Consider the following 22,602-nt stretch of genomic DNA (forward strand, 5'->3'; position numbering starts at 1 on the left):
GACCCCCAGAACGTGTTAAGAAGATCTTCTGACAGTATACCTGAGGGTCCTATTTTTTCTTTGGCATAATTTCTCCCAATTAATGAGAGTTGTAGGTCCAGAACTGATGACAATTTGGGTTCTGAGTCATTAAAGAGTTGAACACAGTGTTCACTGCAGTGCCCTCAGTAGTCTGCTAGATAGGCAGACTGCCTAGCCTAAGCCTTGTTCCTTATTCCTAAGCACCAGTTTGCAGCTCAGAACCACATCTGTAAAATATGGCATTTGCTCATCTTTGAAACTGCTCTGAGATCCAGGATGAGCGGTGTGGGATGCGGGCTAAACAGAGAACTAAACTATTCTTGGTGTTTTGCAAACAGAAGGTTGAAAAGTCTCTACCTGAAAGACGGTATAATCTAAAAAATAAAAATAAAAATAAACTGTTGTCATAAAAGCAACTCAATCCTTCTAGAACTAATAATAACATTAAAAGATATTGATACTCTTCCAGTGTCCATCACTACCTAATTATTAAGCAAAACTAAATATAAAGGCTGCTCTGTCCCACTATTTACCAACTCTTATCTAATTTTTAGAAGTAAAATTAGAAAAAATATCAGCCTGCTGAAGGAAAATAAAATATTTTTCAGGTCACTGGACTTAAGCCCTCCCCAGCAGCTTTCAGGTGCTGCCAGCTCAGGAACTAAGAACAGCTGTGAACCACCAAGACTGAAGATTGGAGACATGTCCACCAGCTGCTGCAACATCTATGCTCTTGGGAGGCTGCTAGTGGTAATGCCAAACTACATTTAAAGTGCATTTCTGTATATATGTGTGTAAATACTGCAGGATTTTCTTTGAGAAGCTTCTCATGTATGATACATAGGTGAACAGACTGAAATCTCGTCATTGAGACAGGAGCCTTGGAGTGCCTTAGTGATACCAAAATGACATCATGGAGTTTAGGTGTGGTATCTTGATGAGCTCCATGCTGAAGTCTCTGTGATCCCATCCGTACCTGTAGGGAGCAGGAACTCTTTCTTTAGATTTATGCCAGGAAAAGGTCTGTCTTAGCCTTCATTGGAACCTCTTCGGTGAGGCTTCTAACCTGTGGCTTGGGAGGGGCTTTAAAACTGCCATCTGTGTGCACCTTACATCAGGCTTCACAGAATTCTCTGACTTGTGATTACGACAATTATTAGTCAAGCCTGTATTTGGAAAATAGTTAGAAATCCTGCTACTATATGACCTCCCCCAGCAATCTGCTCAGTGTTTCTCTACAGTTTTGAGAAAAAAAGAGCAAGCCTGCCCCAGCCCCCCCCCCAACTCTGTTACTTGCCTTGTTTTTTGACAGTGAGAATTAAGCATCCTTCTCACCAGCAAGAGGACTTGAGATGATGACGGTTTCATAGAGATGATCTTTCTTTACTGCTGTCTTGATTGGAGGAGCTGAATGAGCAGCCTTGGGCCTGGACAGCTGGTTGCATGCATTTGGTTGCCATTTGCTCCTTCAGAGCGAGGTGGCATCGCTTTACTCTTCTCCACATGCACTGAAGCAAGCCTCAAAGCAGAGGCCAACTGCAACAAAGCAACTAATCTCAAGTTACTGGGCACGTTTTTGTGGCTGTGCCTAGAGAATGGCACTAAGTATCAAGCTGTATCTTGACCTTCTGAACAAACCAGTACAAAGGTGTAGTGACCGGACAGCGAATGCACCACAGAGCTGCTGTTAGAGGAGACCGTATGGCCACTCTCCTTGTCACATTCTCCCCAGCAAGCTCAGCCTCTTGCCATTAGGACAGAACTGTCAAGGAATGGGTTTACCTTTTCCTTTTGTTGTTTTTCTCCATGGGAGTGGACAGTAATGCCGTTTGTATTCTGCATAGTGGCAGGTACTGCTAAAGCACAGACTGAGCCTGATTCTGAGCTCTCTGAGCTGGCTGCTGAGGTGAAGGAACAGTAGAATTTCTGCTCCAGTTGCCAGTTAGGCAGGTAACATATCCCTGAGAAAGACGGTGTGCAAGAGCTAAGTATTTTTGTGTGCTTCTGTCCGAATAACTTCAGTCTGCCAGGTGCCAAATGCCTCTGGAAATCTCCCAGTTCTGTGGGAACTGAAAGACTCAGATTGCTCCTGACTCTTTTATAGAGTCAGACCCTGGAAAATGGCAAACTTTTAGAACAAAGGCTCCTCATCTGCTGGGGGGAGAGTGAATCATACCCATGAGAAGCATGAAGTAGAAAAAAAAGACTCCAAATTTTTAGTGACCACTGATTCTGTAAGAGCATGATGCATGCTACCCTGAAAACTTGTCCCAGAGCTGAATCAACACCACTGTACCTTGCACCACTTCCTTACATTGCTGTTTGTCTGCCTTCCTGAGTGAGTCACTTGGGTTGTTATCCCTGGTTTAAGTGCTTCTAAAATCTTGTGCAATGTTGCCGTGACTGTTATGCAGTTGGTAGAAGCTTTACATGTTTATTGCAGTAGGCTTACTTCAAATAAAATAACTGCATTTTGGATAAATAAATGGGTTAAATGCCAGGATGACTGGTCCAACGCAGTGAGTTTGTAGAAGGTGGCGGCATGGGGAAAGGTAGGTTGAATACTGGCTTTGGCGTGCTGGCCAGTCATTTGCCAGTTTGCTATTTTAATTTTTTTTTCACTTCTTTATCTTAGCTGTCTACCCGTGAACGATAAAGAAAGAGACGACACTGTCGTTGTACACATGAACTGATGTGGTTTTACTGCATTTGGCCACACACCGAAAAGAAATATGCTGATACAGAGCAGCCACAGGTCTTAGCTGTGCTGCCGCTCCTTTCACAAAAGAACGATCTTGACATCAACAGTTTTCCATCCTCGGCTTGATAATGTTGCAGTCCTGTCTTTTGCTCTTGGTCCGAATGCAGAGATTAAAAACAGTCAGTTGATGCAAACGGTGGGTTGATACAACACACAGAATGGGGTGTAGATGTGCTTCACACAACAGAGAGCAGAATTGAAGGGGAAAATGTTGCTTGGAGGCAGGATGCCTCTTTAATCGATTATGGCAAGGAAAACCAAATACCATATCTGATTTTTTCCTGGAGTATTTTGAGACTGATCATAACTAACATCCGTTCATGTTAAGCGAATACTTGTCATGATTTAAACTTCTGTTTGCATACAACTCTGAGTAGTGCATCTTAAAAAGTCATACATATTCATATAGAATGAAGAATGCAAAATGTCTGCATAAAAAGATAAGCTGTATGACTATATATGAAGACAACAACTACAATTCTCACAGCACTGTCATTGGTTAATTTTAAAATATCCAAGCATTATTCAAAAAACAGTAAGCTGAACTTAAAGCTACACTATGAAAAAATTGTATAACTGAACCAATGCTGACTTGTTTTCCTCAATATTAATCAATTTTAAAGTTTCCTTTTTTTTTTTTGTAACACTTTTTGTTAATTGGTTGTTATTTTAACCTTCAGTAACATGATCAGACTTCTTCTGCCTCCGCACAATCGAGTTATGCTCTGATCTTGCATTCTAAGGGAAATGTTCAATTTTTTTTTTTCCCACAGTTGAATAAACAGTACCATGTATACTATCTCTTGTGTTAGAATAGCGTTGTCTTCACATAAGACTCAAATAATGGTATTAGTCATTCATTTCCTTGTACACATACACCCTATTGCGTGTTGACAGGTTTATAAGGATGCAGTGGCAGCCGTGGGTGCTGGGAAGCTCCTAGACGACAGCCTTTGAATCCTTGCAGTCCTGAGCAATGGTGCCTGAGTTAGTCTGTTTATTGTCTGCTTTCTCTCCCAGATGCTTGACTTGTCTGAAAGATTAATACATTAACAAGAGTGGTAAGGTCCAGGGTTGCACATCTTTAAGACATGTTTATTAGCAGATGGCACATGAGATTCAAAGGTCACTGTGGAAGGTAACATTTTAAAGTGAAACAACAATATTTATGTTCAAATACTATGCTGATGAGATCATATGGAAAAACGGTGCTGATCAAATTAGTTTATAAATAGCCACGATATATCTATTAAAAATTCCAAACGCCAGTTTTAGTCTTCTTTCTCTTATTCTATTACTTCCTGATGTATTTAGTAACACAAGACTAACTTCTTACGTAAACAGACTAGCAGCTGGGAAAAAAAAAAATGTACTGGACAGACGATCCCACTTTCTTAAATAATTGAAAATCCAGTGTGAAACCTGATTCTATTGTCTACTACTTAAAGCTAATATTCCATATAAAAGTTTTTTTAAAACTTGAAAGAAATTTTAACTTTTAAATTATCTTGGGCAAAATTCATCTTGCAGACATAAAGACTTATTGGCAGATAGCTATCCTTATTTACAAGCAATAGCATGTGCTACAACACATTTGACAAAAATCATGTTATGCTACTTATACAGAATCCATACAATGAAAAGAAAATCCTTTTCATTAGGATTTCTATAGGAGGACTGACTGTCTCATAGCTCATTAGTCAACATTATCAGTAATGCTAAACCTGAAATCTTGTTTATCCTCTCAAATTGTCACAAACTGTACCTAAATTCCAGAGGAAATATTTTTGCACAGGTTTAAAAGGGCAACTAAGCTCTTAATTAACATTTCTTATCTACCACACCACACAGGCATTAAAATGCAGAGGATTTAAATGGTACTTACTTTTCATGTGATCCGTTTTCAACTTTCATCGCCCCTTCCACTGGATCCAGTCCTTGTTCTGAAAACTGTTTCAAGGCACTTAACGCTGCCTAAAGAAAAAATGAGTTGTCAAAAAACCCACTGGCACAACTGCATTAGCACCAAATGAAGGAAGGTGTGTATTTTAATGCTCTAGATGGAAATAATTTCCTGTATCCTGAAGCCATTTAGGCTACAGAGCTAACAGAGTGGATACATAACAGCTCCAGGATAAACATCTGTGCTTGTGGACGGGTTTGAGGATATATTCTTCTTCCTGGGTACGAGTGACTTCCATTTGTGTCAATGCAAGTTTTGTCACCTACATGAATCATAGAATCATAGAATGGTTAGGGTTGGAAGGGACCTCAAAAGATCATCTAGTTCCAACCCCCCTGCCATGGGCAGGGAAACCCTCCACTACACCAGGTTGCCCAAAGCCTCATCTAACCTGGCCTTGAACACTTTCAGGGATGGGGCATCCACAACTTCTCTGGGCAACCTGTTCCACTGCCTCACCACCCTCAATGTAAAAAATTTCTTCCTTATATCTAATCTAAATCTGCCCTCTTTCAGTTTAAATCCATTGCCCCTTGTCCTATCACTACACGCCCTTGTAAAAAGTCCCTCCCCAGCTTTCCTGTAGGCCCCCTTTAGGTACTGGAAAGCTGCAATAAGATCATCCCGGAGCCTTCTCTTCTCCAGGCTGAACAGCCCCAACTCTCTCAGCCTGTCTTCATAGCAGAGGTGCTCCAGCCCTCGGATCATCTTCGTGGCCCTCCTCTGGATCCGCTCCAGTAGCTCCATGTCCTTCTTATGTTGGGGACTCCAGAGTTGAACACAATATTCCAGATGGGGTCTCACAAGAGCTGAGAAGAGGGGCAGAATCACCTCCCTCGACCTGCTGGCCACACTTCTTTTGATACAGCCTAGGACATGATTTGCTTTCTGGGCTGCCAGTGCACATTGCCGGCTCATGTTGAGCTTCTCATCCACCAGCACTCCCAAGTCCTTTTCCTCAGGGCTGCTCTCAATCCATTAGAAGACATTAGAAAACATCATGGTCTTCAATCCATGAAGACCATGATGTTTTTAGGATTCTTGCCTCTCTGGCCTATAAAGTCTCTCCAGCTTCCCCATGTGCTTTCCTAGAGCTTGCTGGAGTTCCTGTGGACAAACTCTTGTCTTGTAGATGATTGCAGAAGGTGTGAGCAACAGGAAGAGGGTGAGCAGGACACTACCAACACTCCAAGGCTGGATCTCAAACAACGCAGCAGAGTGATATCTTATACCTAGGTCAGTGAATTGTGCTAAACAGGATGAGCCAACACGGAATGATTATGAAGCATCAGCGATCGAAGAATGATCAATTTTCAGCTGACATTTTTCTGTGCAAGTGCATTCTTTATTGACTAGCTTCTCTTTCATCTTTATGAGTCCCACTTTAGGACTTGAAATTGATCTTTGCTACACCTAACTACTTTGGTAAAAGACAAATGATATTTTGTAACTAATTTAGCAAAGGTTGATTGTGAAGCTCTTAGACACCACGTGGCTGACTTCGAAAACACACTCAGCACAATGAAGGAGTTGAGGTCAGTTCTTGAAGGTGAAATGTAAAGCAGAACTGAAAAATGGATTTCTCTTTCTAATCACTTCCGCCTAACATGCGTTCAGCACTAACCACAGGGGGAAAAATAATGTAACTTTTCACAGACACTGTCACCTAAGATAGCATCTCAAACACTGAAACTGACTGCAGGCCCTATGACACTGTTCTTCACAGTGAGGAAACAACTGACATTTAGAAAATTAGAAGTTGCTGTCTTCTTAATTGTTGGGACAGAAAGAATCCATGTCTCTATCTTCATTTCTCCCTCCTCTCGGACAGCAAAGACTATGTCGGGAATAGGGGCTGCCATTGTAATGAAGTGCTAGATTTGCTTTCGTACTAATTCTTTGCCTGGATTCTCTCAACAGCTCCTTTCCCCGAAAGATATGTTTATACAACTTAAATATTATTAGACAATGTGTATTTTGGTGAGATGAATAACAGCACAAAAATTGCCAGGATGCCGTAAAGTAAAAGACCATGTATCTCAGATTTGTCTATTGTAATGACTAGCTGCCAAAGCTTCAGAAGGCTGTACAAGGTACTCCCACCCATAATGCACGAAGGTGGAATCCTTCTAGTCTGTGAAGTTTTACGGGTTTTGCCCTAGCAAACAAATAAAAAGCTAAACATTTTATAAAGTGTCTTGGTACACCCCAGATTATCATTGTTACCCATCCACTCTACCTTTACCACGTGTTCTGACAGCTAACCTGCTCTCTACTTGCTCCTTCTTGCCATCCATTGACATAATTTTCCACTTCATCTTCAAATCTCTGCTGCCTGTATCTCTCTTTTTATCCTTTTTCCATGCTATTGCTAAGAGCTGAGCCTCAGCTTCACCTCAATAACAACTTCCCCCATTACAGAATCTTTCATTTTTATCACCTATTGAGTTCTCCAGTGAATGAATTCTCCCTTTCCTCATTTCTTCTGATTTTCTTGACATTTTGATATATTTGCATTTTTTATAAGACAGCTCTTTCTCCACCACCTCATAGTGTCCCTTGTAGTTTTAGACATGCATTCTCAACTCCTACAAGCTCTAATCACCATCTGACTTTCCATCCTGGATCTCGACAGCACAGTAAAATCACTGTTTGTTCAACTCAGATAATTTCTCCCAGTGGCAACAAGGGTTTTCATCTACTCTCCTCTCAACTCTTCTGTTTGTTCCAGTAACCTGACACCTTTCTTCATCCCAGTTTCTCTCCTCTCCTCCTCTCCCTGGGGTCCATTTCATCACAATGCAAGCACTACTCATTGTGTGAGGAAGGGGAGCAATTTGGGCTCCCGTGCTTCTTTGCATAAGACTGCTTCTATATTGTACTTTAGTTGGACATGGGTTAGCAACTATGAGAACCAAACAATTCAGTGGGTAGGGACTGGCACACAAGAATCTCCTGTCTTCTCATATCCATTTTTCCTGATGCACAGTAGCAAAACAATCAGGATCTCCTTTCTTCTTGTGGATGGTAATCCAAAAATCATTACCAGGTAGCACTGCAAGGAGAGAAGGAAGCTGAGACATCTGCTCCTCCTACACAGTTTAACTGTTACCTCATCTGTTTTCGAACCCACCTTATTTACCTTTTTATATCCATTCTTAGCTTCTGGGTCTGATGTGTGAATTGTAAACTTGTTGTGGAAGAACTATTCGTTCAGGTTATTTGTTTGTACAGTGGCTTGCATGAAAAGGCCCTGATCGTAGTTGGTAAGAAGTAGAGCCAAGTAGGGTTTCATTCAAGATTAAGTCACAGGTTGATCACATGATATGCAGAACGGTCTGATCTTGATCAGTGGTCACTGAAATCCCCAAATCAAGAGATTAATTAGATCAACCCAAACTTCCTAATTCCTTTCTAGAACTGCTCTGAATATGAGTACATCTGTTACTTCCTACTGTTTACTCATAGAACTGGCTATTGCAAGGCATACCACATAAATTACAGAGCACTTTTCAGGGTTGCTTTTTGGAAAAACTGCTTCAGAACATTCTGAAGGAATATTAGCCACTATCTCAATAGAACCAGATCACAAGGGCATCTCTTCTAACTGCAAGGGAAGAAGTACTACAATATAAACCAATGAAATCTTCGCCTGTAAGCATGGATCATTACTATATGGGTGTCAAGGAAGTAAATATGGAACAATTAGAGGAAACATATAAAATGGAGGTATGATTCAAGGTGTTTACTGACAAGCCTGTTTAATACCAACATAACATCCAAATCTTAATGCTTGTAACGTGGTGCAGTCTCATTTCTCCATCTCACCCTTCTTCAAGCCATGCCCTTTCCAAACTGAAATGTCATATAAAAGATAAGATCTCAGATCTATTATATTTCTGAAATCAAGTATCAGAGGAGGGAAGCAGCAGGTAACCAGTCCTGTACCTGTATCCTTGATATTCCAAGTAGAAGGGTCAGGGTGCTTATGTGAGCGCTGTTGAAAAGCCAGCCCTTTACGTTGTCCCTCATTGCTAGGCTTCTCACCTTCGCTGCTCTGGAAGCTGATGATCTCTTCAAAAGCTCATGCTTCTCACTACAGCGTCCCCGTTCCCCACATCTTCTGCCTCAGTCCCACATCTTTCCCAAGCCACTCCAGCACCCCTGGTCTTCCCCTCCTTACTTTCCAGCCCAGAGCTCTGACTTCTTTTACAGCAGAGGTGATCACCTCTACTTCTTCACAAATCTCTCTCTATCCAGGCTCCTACTTTTTCCTGCTCCTAAATGCTCTCCGACCCAGGACCCTCATCTTGTCCCAGCTCCCAGAGCTATACTTTCCTTCCTCAAGTCCTCTCAACCTCCTACACATCATAGTCCCTCTTCAGATTCCAGTTTCCTAATGTGTTCCAGGTTTATATAAGATCCGATTTCTTTCTTTTGGAACCATGATTCTCTTTCTGTAAGTTACCTGTGGGGAAGCCCAGCTTACATCCCAACTTTTGCAACAACATTTGAAGTTTGGGAAAGTTTCTTTCCTTTTTAAAACGTCCATTCATGGGATGTGACTCAAGGGCAGTAGATGAATAGTAGAGGGAGCCTTGCAGTGTCTTAAAAGCTCCCTCTTTTCTTTCTCCCATAGCCTGCTCATGTTTGGAAGGATCGGCAAAGCTGAGACAAGTTGTTAAGTAAACAATACTTTGGACCTTAACAGAAGTCCTTAATGTTTCTTCTCTCCTCATCATGCCCCTAGACAGACATGAAGATGCTGGATTCAGGAAGGAAGCTGGTAGCTGAGAGGCTGTGACCTGAATAGTCAGCAGAGTGACACAGAGCCCAAGTAATCTGCAGTGAAGAAGAGTTACAAGCAGAACTGGGCTAATTTAATCCATGATTCAATTCTATTAGTCCCAACAGGTTTACACCACTTGGCTTAAATTATCTTGTGAATGGCAGATAACTTAGGTTAAATGAAAAGGAAAGAAAATAATGGAACATTTGACAGTGAATCTGGTGAACAATTTCCTCTTTTAAAGGCTCAACACTTCCTTCCATTGATATTTTTTCTTACAATAGAGCATCTGCACAGATATAGAGAAATTTTTCTCTCCCCCAGAAGATTTTACAACCGTTTTGTGAGTGAAGCCCCATAGGTTACAGAACAGATGTCCTTACACATTTCTTGTATCACTTGTTTTCTGTGTAGCTACAACAGTGCCAAAAATACGATGCCAACAGGATGCACCGCACTGCTAGCTGTTTGTCTTGGCTGCCATTTCCATTATTAGTATGTGTGTGTATCAGGATAGGGATGGATGTTTCCATCATTTTTTAGCTTTCCTCAAGTCAATTGGCAATTAGTAAATAGCATGAAACTTGTGAATATTCTTCCTGTTTCTCACTCTGGGGATTAAGCGTCATAATGACAGTCTAGTAACATTAGATCATTCTTTTAGCAAGAACAGCAGACAGGCACTACACTAGCCCATGTGCTTTTAAGACCACATCCTCATGATAAAATGTTCATATGTTTGTTTTAGCACAGTATGTGGTTTGTGTTTTTCCTCTTAAATCTATATTACATTTCAGATTACTCCATGAAGCTGAAAATTGTAAAAGTTTGTTGTTCTCTGTGGCCCTTCCAGTTGACTTTACCAAGGAGGTCTGACACAATCCTAATAAACACACTGCTTGATACTGTTAGTTTACTAGTGATATGTCTCCTAACATCAGTTTTCTAAGTACATAAAAAAAACATATTCATCTTGGCCTTAATCAGTGTTTTCTGAAGACATAAAATTATGGGGAGAAGTAGTTACTCTGCAAAAACTGAATTAAGTCAGGGTCCAGAGTAAGTCATGAAGGACAAGATTTTACTCTCTTTAGTAGCTGGGTCTTAGTCCAAGGTTGAGTTTTCAGAGTCAAATGACTCATTGTGGTCATGCCGCCTGTAGCCATGTGCCATATTCCTGAACAAGTCTCAGGCTGTGCCCAAGTTTAGGTGCTTGCATGCCCAGTTAAAATGATAGACAGATCTAACTCTAGTCCTTGATTTCACTTACAAGCCAGAAGCCTAGACAACAGCAGAGTTACTGCATGAACAAAACCGGTAGCAAGTGTATTTACAAACAATCAATGTTCATTTGTTTTCTAAGCCAAGAGAAAGATCAGGGACATTCTTTCCCTCTCCCTCAAAATGCAATATCATCTGTGCAATAACACTGCAGCAAAGCTGTCTGCGTCAGTAATTAGATGCACTTCATGACTTTTTAATATGTGGATTTAAATTTCACATTTAAAGGCTATTGAAAAAACCTCAACAATATCACAGCTGTAGAGGTGAGTTTGAGGACTTAGTGTCCCAAAGCTAAGCAACTATTTAAATTTGTATCTATTCAAAATTATTGTTCTTGGTCATTGTTTTTGCGCTCTCTCAGTGAAGAAATTTTTGACCAAGCTTCCACCTGGCTTTAACTTGTCCAGATCCAAAATTGCATGCATACAGAAACGCACAAAGGGAAGATACATTTGCTTGTGTAGACTTACACACATACACACAAAGCAGCTAAAATCTGACTCCTTCCAGGCTGGCTACATACAAGCTGAACAAAAACTAGGTGATGGGTATTGCAAGCAAATCCCTTTTCCCCACAGCTTCTGTTGTAAATGTATCACAAGCAATAACTTCTGCTAGGAGTTTTCGCCACTTTCCTCACAATGTGCCATTCTCCCCAGTTTATTAGATTTCATGTGAACCAGTGTTAACATCTGTTTAAAAATTAAATTCAGAAAGGCTTTTCGCACTGCACAATGTAAACCTTAATTAAATGACTTTAAGCCCTTCCCTCACACAGTTTATGATATGCATGAAAAACACAGGGTTATAATCTGATTAACTCATGTAGTATACATGGAAATAGCATTTTCCAAACTGATTAATCTCTGCACAAAGGCATAGTCACCTGATAGGCACTACAATTAAGGCTACTGATTGCACCTGTCAAGAGAAGGAGCTTGGAGGATAGAAGGAGTCCACTATCTTCAAACAAAGAATGATGATTCACAGATGTAGCTTAGAACAAGTCCCACAAAGCAGTTAATGCTACCCCCAGGCAACTCACGCAGCCAGAATTTAAATGACACACAATCCACGTACAGCCTGACCTTGCCAGCTTTCTGAGGGTAATCCTGAAGTAAGGATTAACTGTTCTTGAACATTTTTTTCAATATATTAAGCAGAGTTTCTAACAACAACAACATGCATGTCACCTTCCTCCACCTAGATTTATCAGACACATGTACTCATTCCTCCATGTCTTTCAATATTGCAAAAAGTGGATGGAATGAAAGACACTATTCAACATGGAATTTTATTTCTGTTGGTTTTCACCTTCAATAACATACGTAAGTAAAGGGACTGCTTGACTTAGCAGTAGAGCGAGTCAATTGGGCATGGCTTGTTTTTGCATGCAAATCCCACACTAGAAATCTGACCACCATTCTTGGGACTATGCAATAATTCTAGGAGTAATGAATGGCAAAGCATTCTCTGGTTGCCAAGTTTAGGTTGCATTCTTACTTGTGGGTGGGAATAAGAGAGGAAAGGATTGCTAAAAGATCTGTACAAGACTAAGACCGTACAGGACTGTTCTTAAATCTGTATCTTCTCAGACTCCTCTCTCTTCACATATTCTCAACTGTGAGGAGCAGTATTTTCAAGTGCTACCAAAATGCTAACTTTTGCCTCCGTAGCAATCTATTCTGGAAACCAGTAAGTTGGCATTTCTTCATGAACATCTCGAAAGAGCTTTCGGGTTCAATGCCAGTATCTACTCAGATGTGTGTACATCCTCTAACAGTGAAGTGAGGTGTGAAAGTTTGGCCCTTGTATCAGCAGTTAAAACAAATCCTAATCAAGCCTCTTTTGTCAGATAATTTCAGTACCTTTTCATAGAATCATAGAATCATAGAATGGTTAGGGCTGGAAGGGACCTTCAAAGGTCATCTAGTCCAACCCCCCTGCAAGGAACAGGGATATCTCCAACTAGATCAGGTTGCTCAGGGCCTCGTCCAACCTGGCCTTGAACGTCTCCAGGGATGGAGCATCCACCACCTCTCTGGGCAAACTGTTCCAGTGTTCTACAACTCTCATGGTAAAAAATTTTTTCCTAATATCCAATCTGAATCTACCTCCCTCTATTTTAAAACCATTACCCCTTGTCCTATCACAACAGGCCCTCCTGAACAGCCTCTCCCCATCTTTCCTGTAGGCCCCCTTGAGGTACTGGAAGACCGCTATCAGGTCACCCCGGAGCCTCCTCTTCTCCAGGCTGAACAGCCCCAACTCTTTCAGCCTGTCCTCATAGGAAAGGTGCTCCAGCCCTCTTATCATCTTCGTGGCCCTCCTCTGGACCCTCTCCAACTGGTCCATGTCCTTCTTATGTTGGGGGCTCCAGAACTGGACGCAGTACTCCAGGTGAGGTCTCACGAGGGCAGAGTAGAGGGGAAGAATCACCTCTCTCGACCTGCTGGCCACGCTCCTCTTGATACAGCCCAGGATGCGGTTGGCCTTCTGGGCCGCAAGAGCACATTGCCAGCTCATATTGAGCTTCTCGTCCACCAGTACTCCCAAGTCCTTCTCCTCAGGGCTGCTCTCGATCCATTCTCCGCCCAGTCTGTATTTGTGCCTGGGATTGCCACGACCCAGATGTAGGACCTTGCATTTGGCCTGGTTGAACTTCATGAGGTTGACACGGGCCCACCTCTCCAGCCTGTCGAGGTCCCTCTGGATGGCATCCCTCCCTTCCAGCGTGTTGACAGCACCACACAGCTTGGTATCATCGGCGAACTTGCTGAGGGTGCACTCCATGTCACTGTCCACGTCACCGACAAAGATGTTGAAGAGGGCCGGGCCCAGCACGGACCCCTGAGGGACGCCACTCGTGACCGGTCTCCACTTGGACATCGAGCCGTTGACCACTACTCTCTGAGTGCGGCCATTGAGCCAATTCCTTATCCACTGAGTGGTCCATCCATCAAACCCATGCCTCTCTAGTTTAGAGAGAAGAATGTCGTGCGGGACGGTGTCAAAAGCTTTGCACAAGTCCAGGTAGATGATATCCATTGGTCGACCCTTGTCCACCGATGCTGTCACCCCATCATAAAAGGCCACCAAGTTGGTCAGGCACGATCTGCCTTTGGTGAAGCCATGTTGGCTGTCACCCACCACCTCCTTGCCCTCCATGTGCCTTAGCATGGTTCCCAGGAGAATCTGCTCCATGACCTTGCCAGGCACAGAGATGAGGCTGACCGGCCTGTAGTTGCCCGGGTCCTCCTTATTCCCCTTTTTAAATATGGGGGTTATGTTCCCTCTCTTCCAGTCATCGGGGACCTCGCCAGACCGCCACGACTTCTCAAATACAATGGCCAGTGGCTTGGCAACTTCATCCGCCAGTTCCTTCAGGACCCGCGGATGGATCTCATCAGGTCCCATGGACTTGTGCACCTTCAAGTTCCTCAGATGTTCTTGAACCTGCTCTTCAAGTACAGTGGGCGGTGGTTCATCCTCACAGTCCCTGCTAGTTCTTTCCACAGCTTGGGTGGTAAGACAAGAGGCTTTATCAGTGAAAACTGAGGCAAAAAAGTCATTGAGTAACTCAGCCTTCTCTATGTCCCGGGTAACCAGAGCACCAGTATCCTTTTCAGTGTATATTCTTCAGTTCTGGTCTAGCAATCTGGAAGTTATTTTAAACAATATGCATTTCTAAATTCAAAACATCATAGTTTTTGCAATTGTTACAATTGAAAGAACAAAGACCGAAAGAATCATGCACCATCACAGCTTGCTTATGAACATGAAGAAAAATATTTTAAAATTAAATTTCCAAATGTTTACACTACATACATAATACAGAATTTCACCTGACAGCACTTAATGTTAAATTAATCTTGCTTCTAATTTTGTGTTCTCAGACAAAATCTAATTAAACACTAATTTTCAGGAGATAGACATCTAAGTAATATAGGTGCTACTAATAACTAGAGCCTTCCAAATGAGAGCATTTAGATGGCCACTTATTGTATGGGTAGGTAGAGGTTTAAATCATGCAATTGAGATAATACTCAAGTATGGTTGAGAAGCTGCATGCAAAAATTATAAGAGATTTTAAGAAACATGGCTTTAAACCTAAAACTGAAAGCAGCAGAATATATATCCTCAGGCAAAATCCTGCACCAGCAGGGAAGAAAGGCCATGAATCACTGTCTCTTTCATCACTGATGGCTGGAAAATATCCTTGTCAGCTGTGTTCTCAGAACAATTTGGTTTATTTAATTATTTATTTATAGGCATTTCTCTACATCACTGCCATATATTTGCAAGTCCACTGTCATTAACCCTATCTGTATTGCAGGAGATTTTGACCTCTTGATTTTAAATAAGTGAATTGAGGTTCTCAGCTGTGTAAGATTTCAAGGTGACTTCTAAAATTTGCTGCAATAGACAATCCTCTTCATCCATCTGACCTCCACAGTTCCATCTTGTTTTTAACATCACTACCACAACCTTCACTACATAGCTAGCAGCACCTAAATGAGGCAAAGACCATGTCATTCCCCACTGGGGAATGGGCCCTGACCCATATTAGTAGCATAGATGTAGCCAGAACTGTTTTAACAAAATGAATGATCTCTAAACTGAGCTATATTTAAACAAAATATAAACATTTATTCTGCTATTTAAGTGGTTTTCTTAGGCAACCGCTCATGCAGAGTGGTCAAAAAATTGGGTATTAAAAGATTTTTATGAATTCTCAAAGATCCACACAAAAATTAGTATACAACAAAGTTCAAACTATCAAGTATTACTCAACACTTACTTCAACGTGGTTACTCTTCCACTTTGTAAAACACACTCAAGTAGTGTTTAAATACTTTTTACCTCTCCTTGCAAATATCCTCTTCTTCATGAGACAAAATGGCACTAAGGACCAGAGGTAGTTTTATTATTCCTGTTTTTAAAGAGAAGGAAACTGAAGTGAAGAGAGAGTGCATGAGCACATAAAGGGCTGGCCCAAGGTCAGGCAGTAAAAGTAAGAATCAGTTTTACTAGTTTACATGCATTTTATCACAGCCCAAGACATAGACGAGAGAGATTCTGAAAAAAGGTATTTAATGACAGAAAATAAAAGAAGAGTTTACACTGCAGCCACAATTTTAATGAAATGCCTCGTTCCTGTCATTATCACCTAGCAAGCAATAATCTTCCTATTAATGCTAAACACTCACCATGACACAGTGGAGAAAAAGACTCCCTTTTAGGAGAAAAGGACAGGTGAGAGCCTCTAACAAGTCTGTTTTGCTGAAATATTCTAAAGAGTACTTTTCCCCTCCCAGTGTTTTACAAAAATAATTCTTTTCTTTAAAGCTTGCATGTTTCTATTTCTAAAGACCATACACTTTGCTTTAGATATGTGAGTAATTTCCTAAATATCAGATTCCTCAGTTTTAGCAATTTTAAAGTGAAAGAATGTTTGTTCTCTCATACCAAGATCATTACCTTACATTTAAAGTGTGTGTCAGTCTAAACATGATTAGAAACTCTGGTTTGAAGACAAAAGCAATAGATGACACTTTGTCCTGGTTTCGGATGGAGTGCCTATTGGCTTCTTCAAGTAGCAAATTATAGCTGGAACAATGGGGAATTTCGGGCTGTAAATTCTTGCATTACAACATCTGTAATGAAGCCCACATACTGAATTATATCGTACCTCTGCTTCTGTGTAACTCTACTCCTGTGGCCCACATATCGGCATTCAGAGAAGGATTCTTCCACCCTCAGAGCCCTAACGACCAATACCTCTCTTCAGTCTCCAAGTCTCATTTTACAAGTGTGCACGTACATCCCACAAAGTACCAAATCTAGACTGACAGCTAAAAATGTTTTATTTAGCGTATATGGCAGGTAATTAGAAATTTGAGTTTTTCCAAAAGGTGAAAGTTCTTTATTCTGATCTCGGAGTATTTTTACACTGCATTAACTGGTATTTTTTCTCCGAATTGAAGCAGATTTAAGTGAGATCAGAGTCAGGCCCAAAAGCTACAGACCGAACTTCTCATCTGAAGTAGTTCGTAATGTAATTTTGTCCTTGCTAACTGTTGATGGCTTGTCCTCATCCCATTTTACCCTACAACCATCAGCTCCTTTAATGGAAGTGTCTATAAAGATCTTCTCTAAAATATGCTTTTCCAGCACACTTAATGTCTTTTAATGTCTTTCCAATTAAATCCAGATGTGAAAAGCTTAAGGAACAGTTCTCAGGACTGAAAAAGATGACATAAATCTTGCAGCTGACAGAGATCCCACTGAGCTCAGTTGGGGAAACTCACAGAGGACTTCTTGTGGGCCAGAAAAGCTGCTGGGTATAAAGACAGATGTGTATACTCCTATTAAAAAAATTTAAATAAAAACTGACTCCTACAATGAGGTATCCACAATTATCAGGGACATTACTAACTCAATCCCTCAATGTGCTGAGCACATCCTGTGCAGTGCAGATTTCCCTCATCTTTTCGGGAAGTTTATCAGAGTTGAAGGGGGTCACATCTGTTTGGGGAAGAGCCCTTCATCTTTCAGGACTGCAGCTCTTAAACCAGTGTAAGGGCTGATTCCGGAAAATGCTGTCTGTCTTGGTCTTCTTCTGCTATCAACAGGGAGATAATGTACTCGGCAAAGTGAGACTCTGAATTTCTGCTCTCTCTCCTTTACATCCTCCACAATCAGGTTAGCAGATTAAATTGTGGTTTCATTACAGAAGAGTCCCCAAATGTGCTATTAATTATATATTCTTATCAATCTGATGCAAAACTAGGCATTCCTAGTAGATGACTGCCACTGCTGGGCAAGTGCTGTTTGTGCAGCTGTCAATTTGGGGTTTGTTTTGCTGTAATCACTTGTACACTCTCAGGATTTTTTTATTTTTTATTGTAACAACAGTGGATCATCTTATTTTGCCCCTCCTGAACTCTCTGTAAATGTGGGCTCAGCTCAAGCCACATCTTTCAGTAGGACAGGAAACATGTCCCCACACACAGTTTGTGTTAGAGAAAGTTTCTAGAAAAGTAGCCAACACTTAACAGCTTTAATACTTTCCTACCCTCCTGCTACTTACTTATTTATTTTTCAAATTGGTCAATTATCCAGACAGACCAATGATTTTTAAAGAGCTACATCCTCATGAGACACCAGAAAGAAAAAAAGAGAAATGTTCCAGGATAGAAGAAAAAAAAACATTTCTAATGGAAGATGAAGTTTGAATCCACATGTTCACTAGTGGCAGGAACTTCAGTAGAGATATTTTGGATAGTGTTACTTAATTTCATTTTTCTAACGCCCATAAAAAGGTTTTAGCACAGTCTGGTGTCATGAGTGTATGGAAACACGAAACTAGGTACCTGAATTAAAGGACAATCTTACATACTCAAGTACAACAATTATGATCAAATAAGGGATTTGGACAATAGCGCAGGCCTAACACTGACAGTGGTAGGCTCTTAAACACACGGATGAGAGCTCTTGAAGACAAAATTCCTCCAGCTCTCAGTTTGCTTTGATTTTCACAATGGCCATCACTTTTCATACTATCACTCCTGCTGGGCTGAAGGCTGGCTCTGACTCCCCCCAAAATCAGTGCTTCATGACCATCACTCAGGAGACACGAGGAATGCCCTTCCCTTGGAATGAGCCGCTGTCTCCACGAGGATCCCACTCTTGGCTAGCTCAGGGAATGAGTTCAAATCTCCTGCGCTTTGCTGCCAGGGACCACCAGGCCAGCTCTGATTTATAGCATTTTCTTTGCAGTTTTATGATACAAGAATGTTCACTTGTAATTACAACAGCATTTTGTTGGCTCCCTGCCTTCACTTGGGTATGCACAACACCATATCCTTCATTCCAGTCTTTTTATGTCAAGATCCAAAATTTGAGAAGAAAAGTACATCAGAAGTATTAGGAAGATGCTGCAGATCTTGCTGCTCCTCAAAAAGGGAACTCATACTTATTTGCTAGGGGGGGCATATGACCGGTTGGATGTGACAATGAACTAGGAATCAGAAGGAGGGCTGGTCAAATTTCCTTCTCAGAAAAACACTAAATCAAGAAACAAACCTTTTTATGAGAATATGCCAGTTTTGAGAAAAGATTTTCTAAGACTCTCCTGTCAAAATATCACAGACAAGTGCCATACATAACCACAGGGCTAATGACTATGCTTGCAGTGGCACATTCATAGTTGCTTGTTTCCCTGCACGAACAAAGTTCAAGAGGTCTCTAGTTCATTTCAAAGTGAATGAAAATACTTGAACTCTTGATGTGTTTGTAGGATAAAAAAAAAATCTGTTTCATTCAAAAGACAGTGACTCTGCCACTAATCTGCTGTGTGACCTTGAAGAACCACTTTAGCTCAGTATTTTTCAGACATATACTTAGCTCCTGACTTTGAGACCATCAAGTAGACTTAGCTCCTGACTTTGAGACCATCAAGTAGTACATTTCCATCACTTGTGGTGTGAATTTGATTTTGTCATTCTCAGTAGAGGTATACACTTCTCCAGAGGAAATTCCAGGGATTTTAGATACCATTTAATAGTTAAATGTCAAGCAATTTCCAAGTATTTAAACAAAAAATACTTCTGTGCTAGCTTAATTTATAGAGCCATATATGTCCCACTTAAAGTGGCTGTGATTAAGAAGAAACACTAAGCTTAGATTTTTCTACTAAATGAGAAACGTTTAAAGTCAATAAACTGTATCTAAGATTTTAGCTGGGAGATGAAATAAAGGGCACATTTGTTCCTGGTCACTGAATTTTTAACCTGGGTCTGTTGCTCCTGCTGTTAAGCTCCTATACATTCCTTATTAGCCTGTAGTGTTCAGCAATCCCTGCTCTCAGTGTTCGGAATTAGAGATGAACTGCAAAATAAAACCACTTTTGGGGGACAGTTAGTGTATGGTGAGTGCCACATATTCTGACAGAAGGCAGCAACAGGAAAAGTTAATATTTAAAGGAGGACTTCTTCCACAGATTTTTGAAATTTTTATATTAGATGTATAAATTCCAACTTACCAGTTGGATCTGAGGATTTTGACAATATCTGGAAAACCTGGAAGATGCTGCTGGACCTGTCAGATAAAATGCTAGCTGTACTTTGTCTAGCCCTTTAGTACAGGAGAGGAGAGGTTGAGCCTTACACTTGGACTCAGCTTTCTATCTCAGGTATGAGAATATTTTTTCAGTGTCTCATAGTTTGCCTTTATTGTACAGCCAGGAGGAAAGAAAAAACCCTGGTTTTCTAGTAACAAAAGAAAACTATACTATTTCTGTCCCCTTTATCTCTTTTCAAGCTTATATTCATATTTTTAATATATATATTTTTTAAGTAAAATATTTTAACTTGTCTTTTTAGAGCACAGGAGCAGTATCATGACTTCATTGCTTCTCCTTTTACCTCAAAATCCTGTGAGGGTATTTGAGTATTTCCTAAAGGCGAAATAAAAAACTAATCTGCTGTCAGTGACTCATCACTCCAGTGATCAAGTTAAATGACAGCATCACAGAAAACTCTAGTTATACGCATTTTCCCCCTGCCTAGTCCAGTGCTGCTATTTTATACACAAATTCAACCACTTCTTTAGCAAATGCATCTTGAGGTGAAGGATTAGCCTTCACCAAAAATCTACATCAGCTACCTTCCTGTTAATTTTGCGAAGTGGCAGATGTACTTTTTATTGGGTTATCTTAGATTTTGTACTGCTTGCAGCTCCCCTTTTTAATGAAAACGCCACATCTACCCTCAGATTCAGCTTTTACTACCATTTGTATGTTGATTTAAGTAGGGACTGGCTATACGCACCTGGATTTGCTATGCAGTCATTAACTCCTACTTCTGGCTGCTACTGCAATACAGATAGAAAGAATATTAGAGTACTAACGATATGGGATGGATCAAGCACCATGAATGCCATCCTACATGCTTCTCTGGTAGGAAGGGTATAACTCGGATACTATGTAGCTCAAAAAGTGCTTAAAGAGAGATGTTAGCAAGCAGGAATGAGATTTCCTCAAGAACTCTGACTTCTTAAATTCAGGAACCTCTCCAACTGGCAGCTCAGCAGTGCAGATTAGACGCTTCTTGACTCTCATTAACTGAGCTCTGCAACTATGGACCTGCTTTTCCTCCATTTACAGTTACAGTCAAAAATATAGATATATGTCCAACAACTTTACTGAACAGCTGGCTTTTAGTCTGGAAGATCAGCTAACGGCTATTTTATCATTTCATCCCAGCACCTATTATTAAAATCCATTAACCACGGCTGTCAAAAAGAGCTTATTCAAAATCTTGCTAGTTACAAAATAACCCGTCAGGATGAGATTCAATAAAGAATTCAAGTGCTTACAAATTAGGCACTGTAAGAGTGAAGTTTTAAGTGGCACATCCCTGGAATAAAATCAAAGGTCTAAAGTTGAGTTCTCAGTTTCTTTATTCAGTGTTAAGAGAAGAGGCAGATTTCTCTGAAGAACAACCTGAGAAAGCCAAATGCTGATTATGGAGCTACCTGCAGGCAATGAGGTACTCCAAGCCCAGAGGTGAACTCCTGCTCCTTTCTGGAGTTCAGCTGCAAAGCCAGGACCACACGCAGAAGACTTGGCAGCTTGGTCAGCTAGTATCTACAGATGCACAATCCTCTCCTCAAGACAGCTGGCTCTTCCAGCTCTTTGACAGGCCTGAACAGAGCTCACTGTTGTCACAGAAAAGATGACCACCGAAGAAGAGGTTGAAGCTGAAACTCTCCTTTTTGTCAATGGCACAGATGTGAGAACGCTTATCCAGAGTACAAGAGATATAGATTTTACATTTCTTAGCTTTAAGCCAAGAAACCACACATCCCACCTCCTAGGTGACAATCTAACCTCCAGGATCAGTGTTAGGGAAGATTCAGCTGTTGCAGAAAAAAATAACTCAACATTCATGGATCAAAGAAAAGAGCACAAGGAAGAGCCTGACTCCGAAGGCTAAGGACCACAGCAGTTACTGTGCTATTCTGAGGATCACCCCATGCTCCCTAGATAATTTCTGTTCTTTATCCAATTACTACTTTAACATCAAGTTCAGAATTGATGAAACCAGGAACTGCAATCCAGTACTTCTGCTTTTCAGTAGCTTCTTTAACTAGTAGGATGCAAAAATAGTCCTTCTTGTGCTTTCCCTGTGCAATCCTGAGTATTTTAAATTTTTGTTATACAGGGGCTCTGGTTATCTGGGAAGGTAGATAAATAGCTTTACTTGCATTTAGACAGTCTCCTGTGACATGTCATCATGCATACCTTAAGGCTGTGGAAGGAACACAGTCCAAGTTTGTGTTTCCTGATTAAGTCTATGTTACTGCGTAAAACATGGAAACCAATAGCAACCGCTCCAACCACAGCTAAGAAAAAAAGCCTTCAGGATGCTATTTTGGCTAATATTTTTCCATATGAGGCACGCTAATTAATATACAGCTGTATCTTAAATAAAATATTTAATTAAGATTAATAATAATAATAATAATCCTTCATTCTCAAGCTCTCTTCATGCAAATGATTCCAATAAGCCTGCTCATGTATGCAAACCCTATGAGAAGGTTGCCAGGATCAGGCTACAAGCAGTTTTACTCTGCCACGATAGACTAAAACTTAAAATTAAGTCACTCAAAATCAACATACTCACAATAAAAGCAGAAATAATAAGGTAACCTAAATGGCAGTAAGAGTAAAACATTATGCCCAGTCTCAGTTAATACCAAGAATTTAATACTTTCAGC

At 40.8% G+C, this 22,602-nt stretch overlaps 1 protein-coding gene across 1 annotated transcript in view; it reads right to left on the reverse strand.

The window, feature by feature from the left end:
- Nucleotides 1–3,721: 3,721 nt before the first annotated feature.
- STAU2 (staufen double-stranded RNA binding protein 2) overlaps nt 3,722–22,602 on the reverse strand; it is a 175,912-nt gene continuing 157,031 nt past the window's right edge. The window contains exons 14-15 of the mRNA XM_086608697.1: nt 4,668–4,756; nt 3,722–3,815 (exon numbers count right to left, since the gene is read on the reverse strand). Coding sequence (XP_086464823.1) covers nt 3,722–3,815; nt 4,668–4,756 — 183 coding nt within the window. The remainder of the gene's footprint in view (nt 3,816–4,667; nt 4,757–22,602) is intronic.

This window comes from Tauraco erythrolophus, chromosome 3, assembly GCF_009769465.1.
Source record: "Tauraco erythrolophus isolate bTauEry1 chromosome 3, bTauEry1.pri, whole genome shotgun sequence".
NCBI lineage: Eukaryota > Metazoa > Chordata > Aves > Musophagiformes > Musophagidae > Tauraco > Tauraco erythrolophus.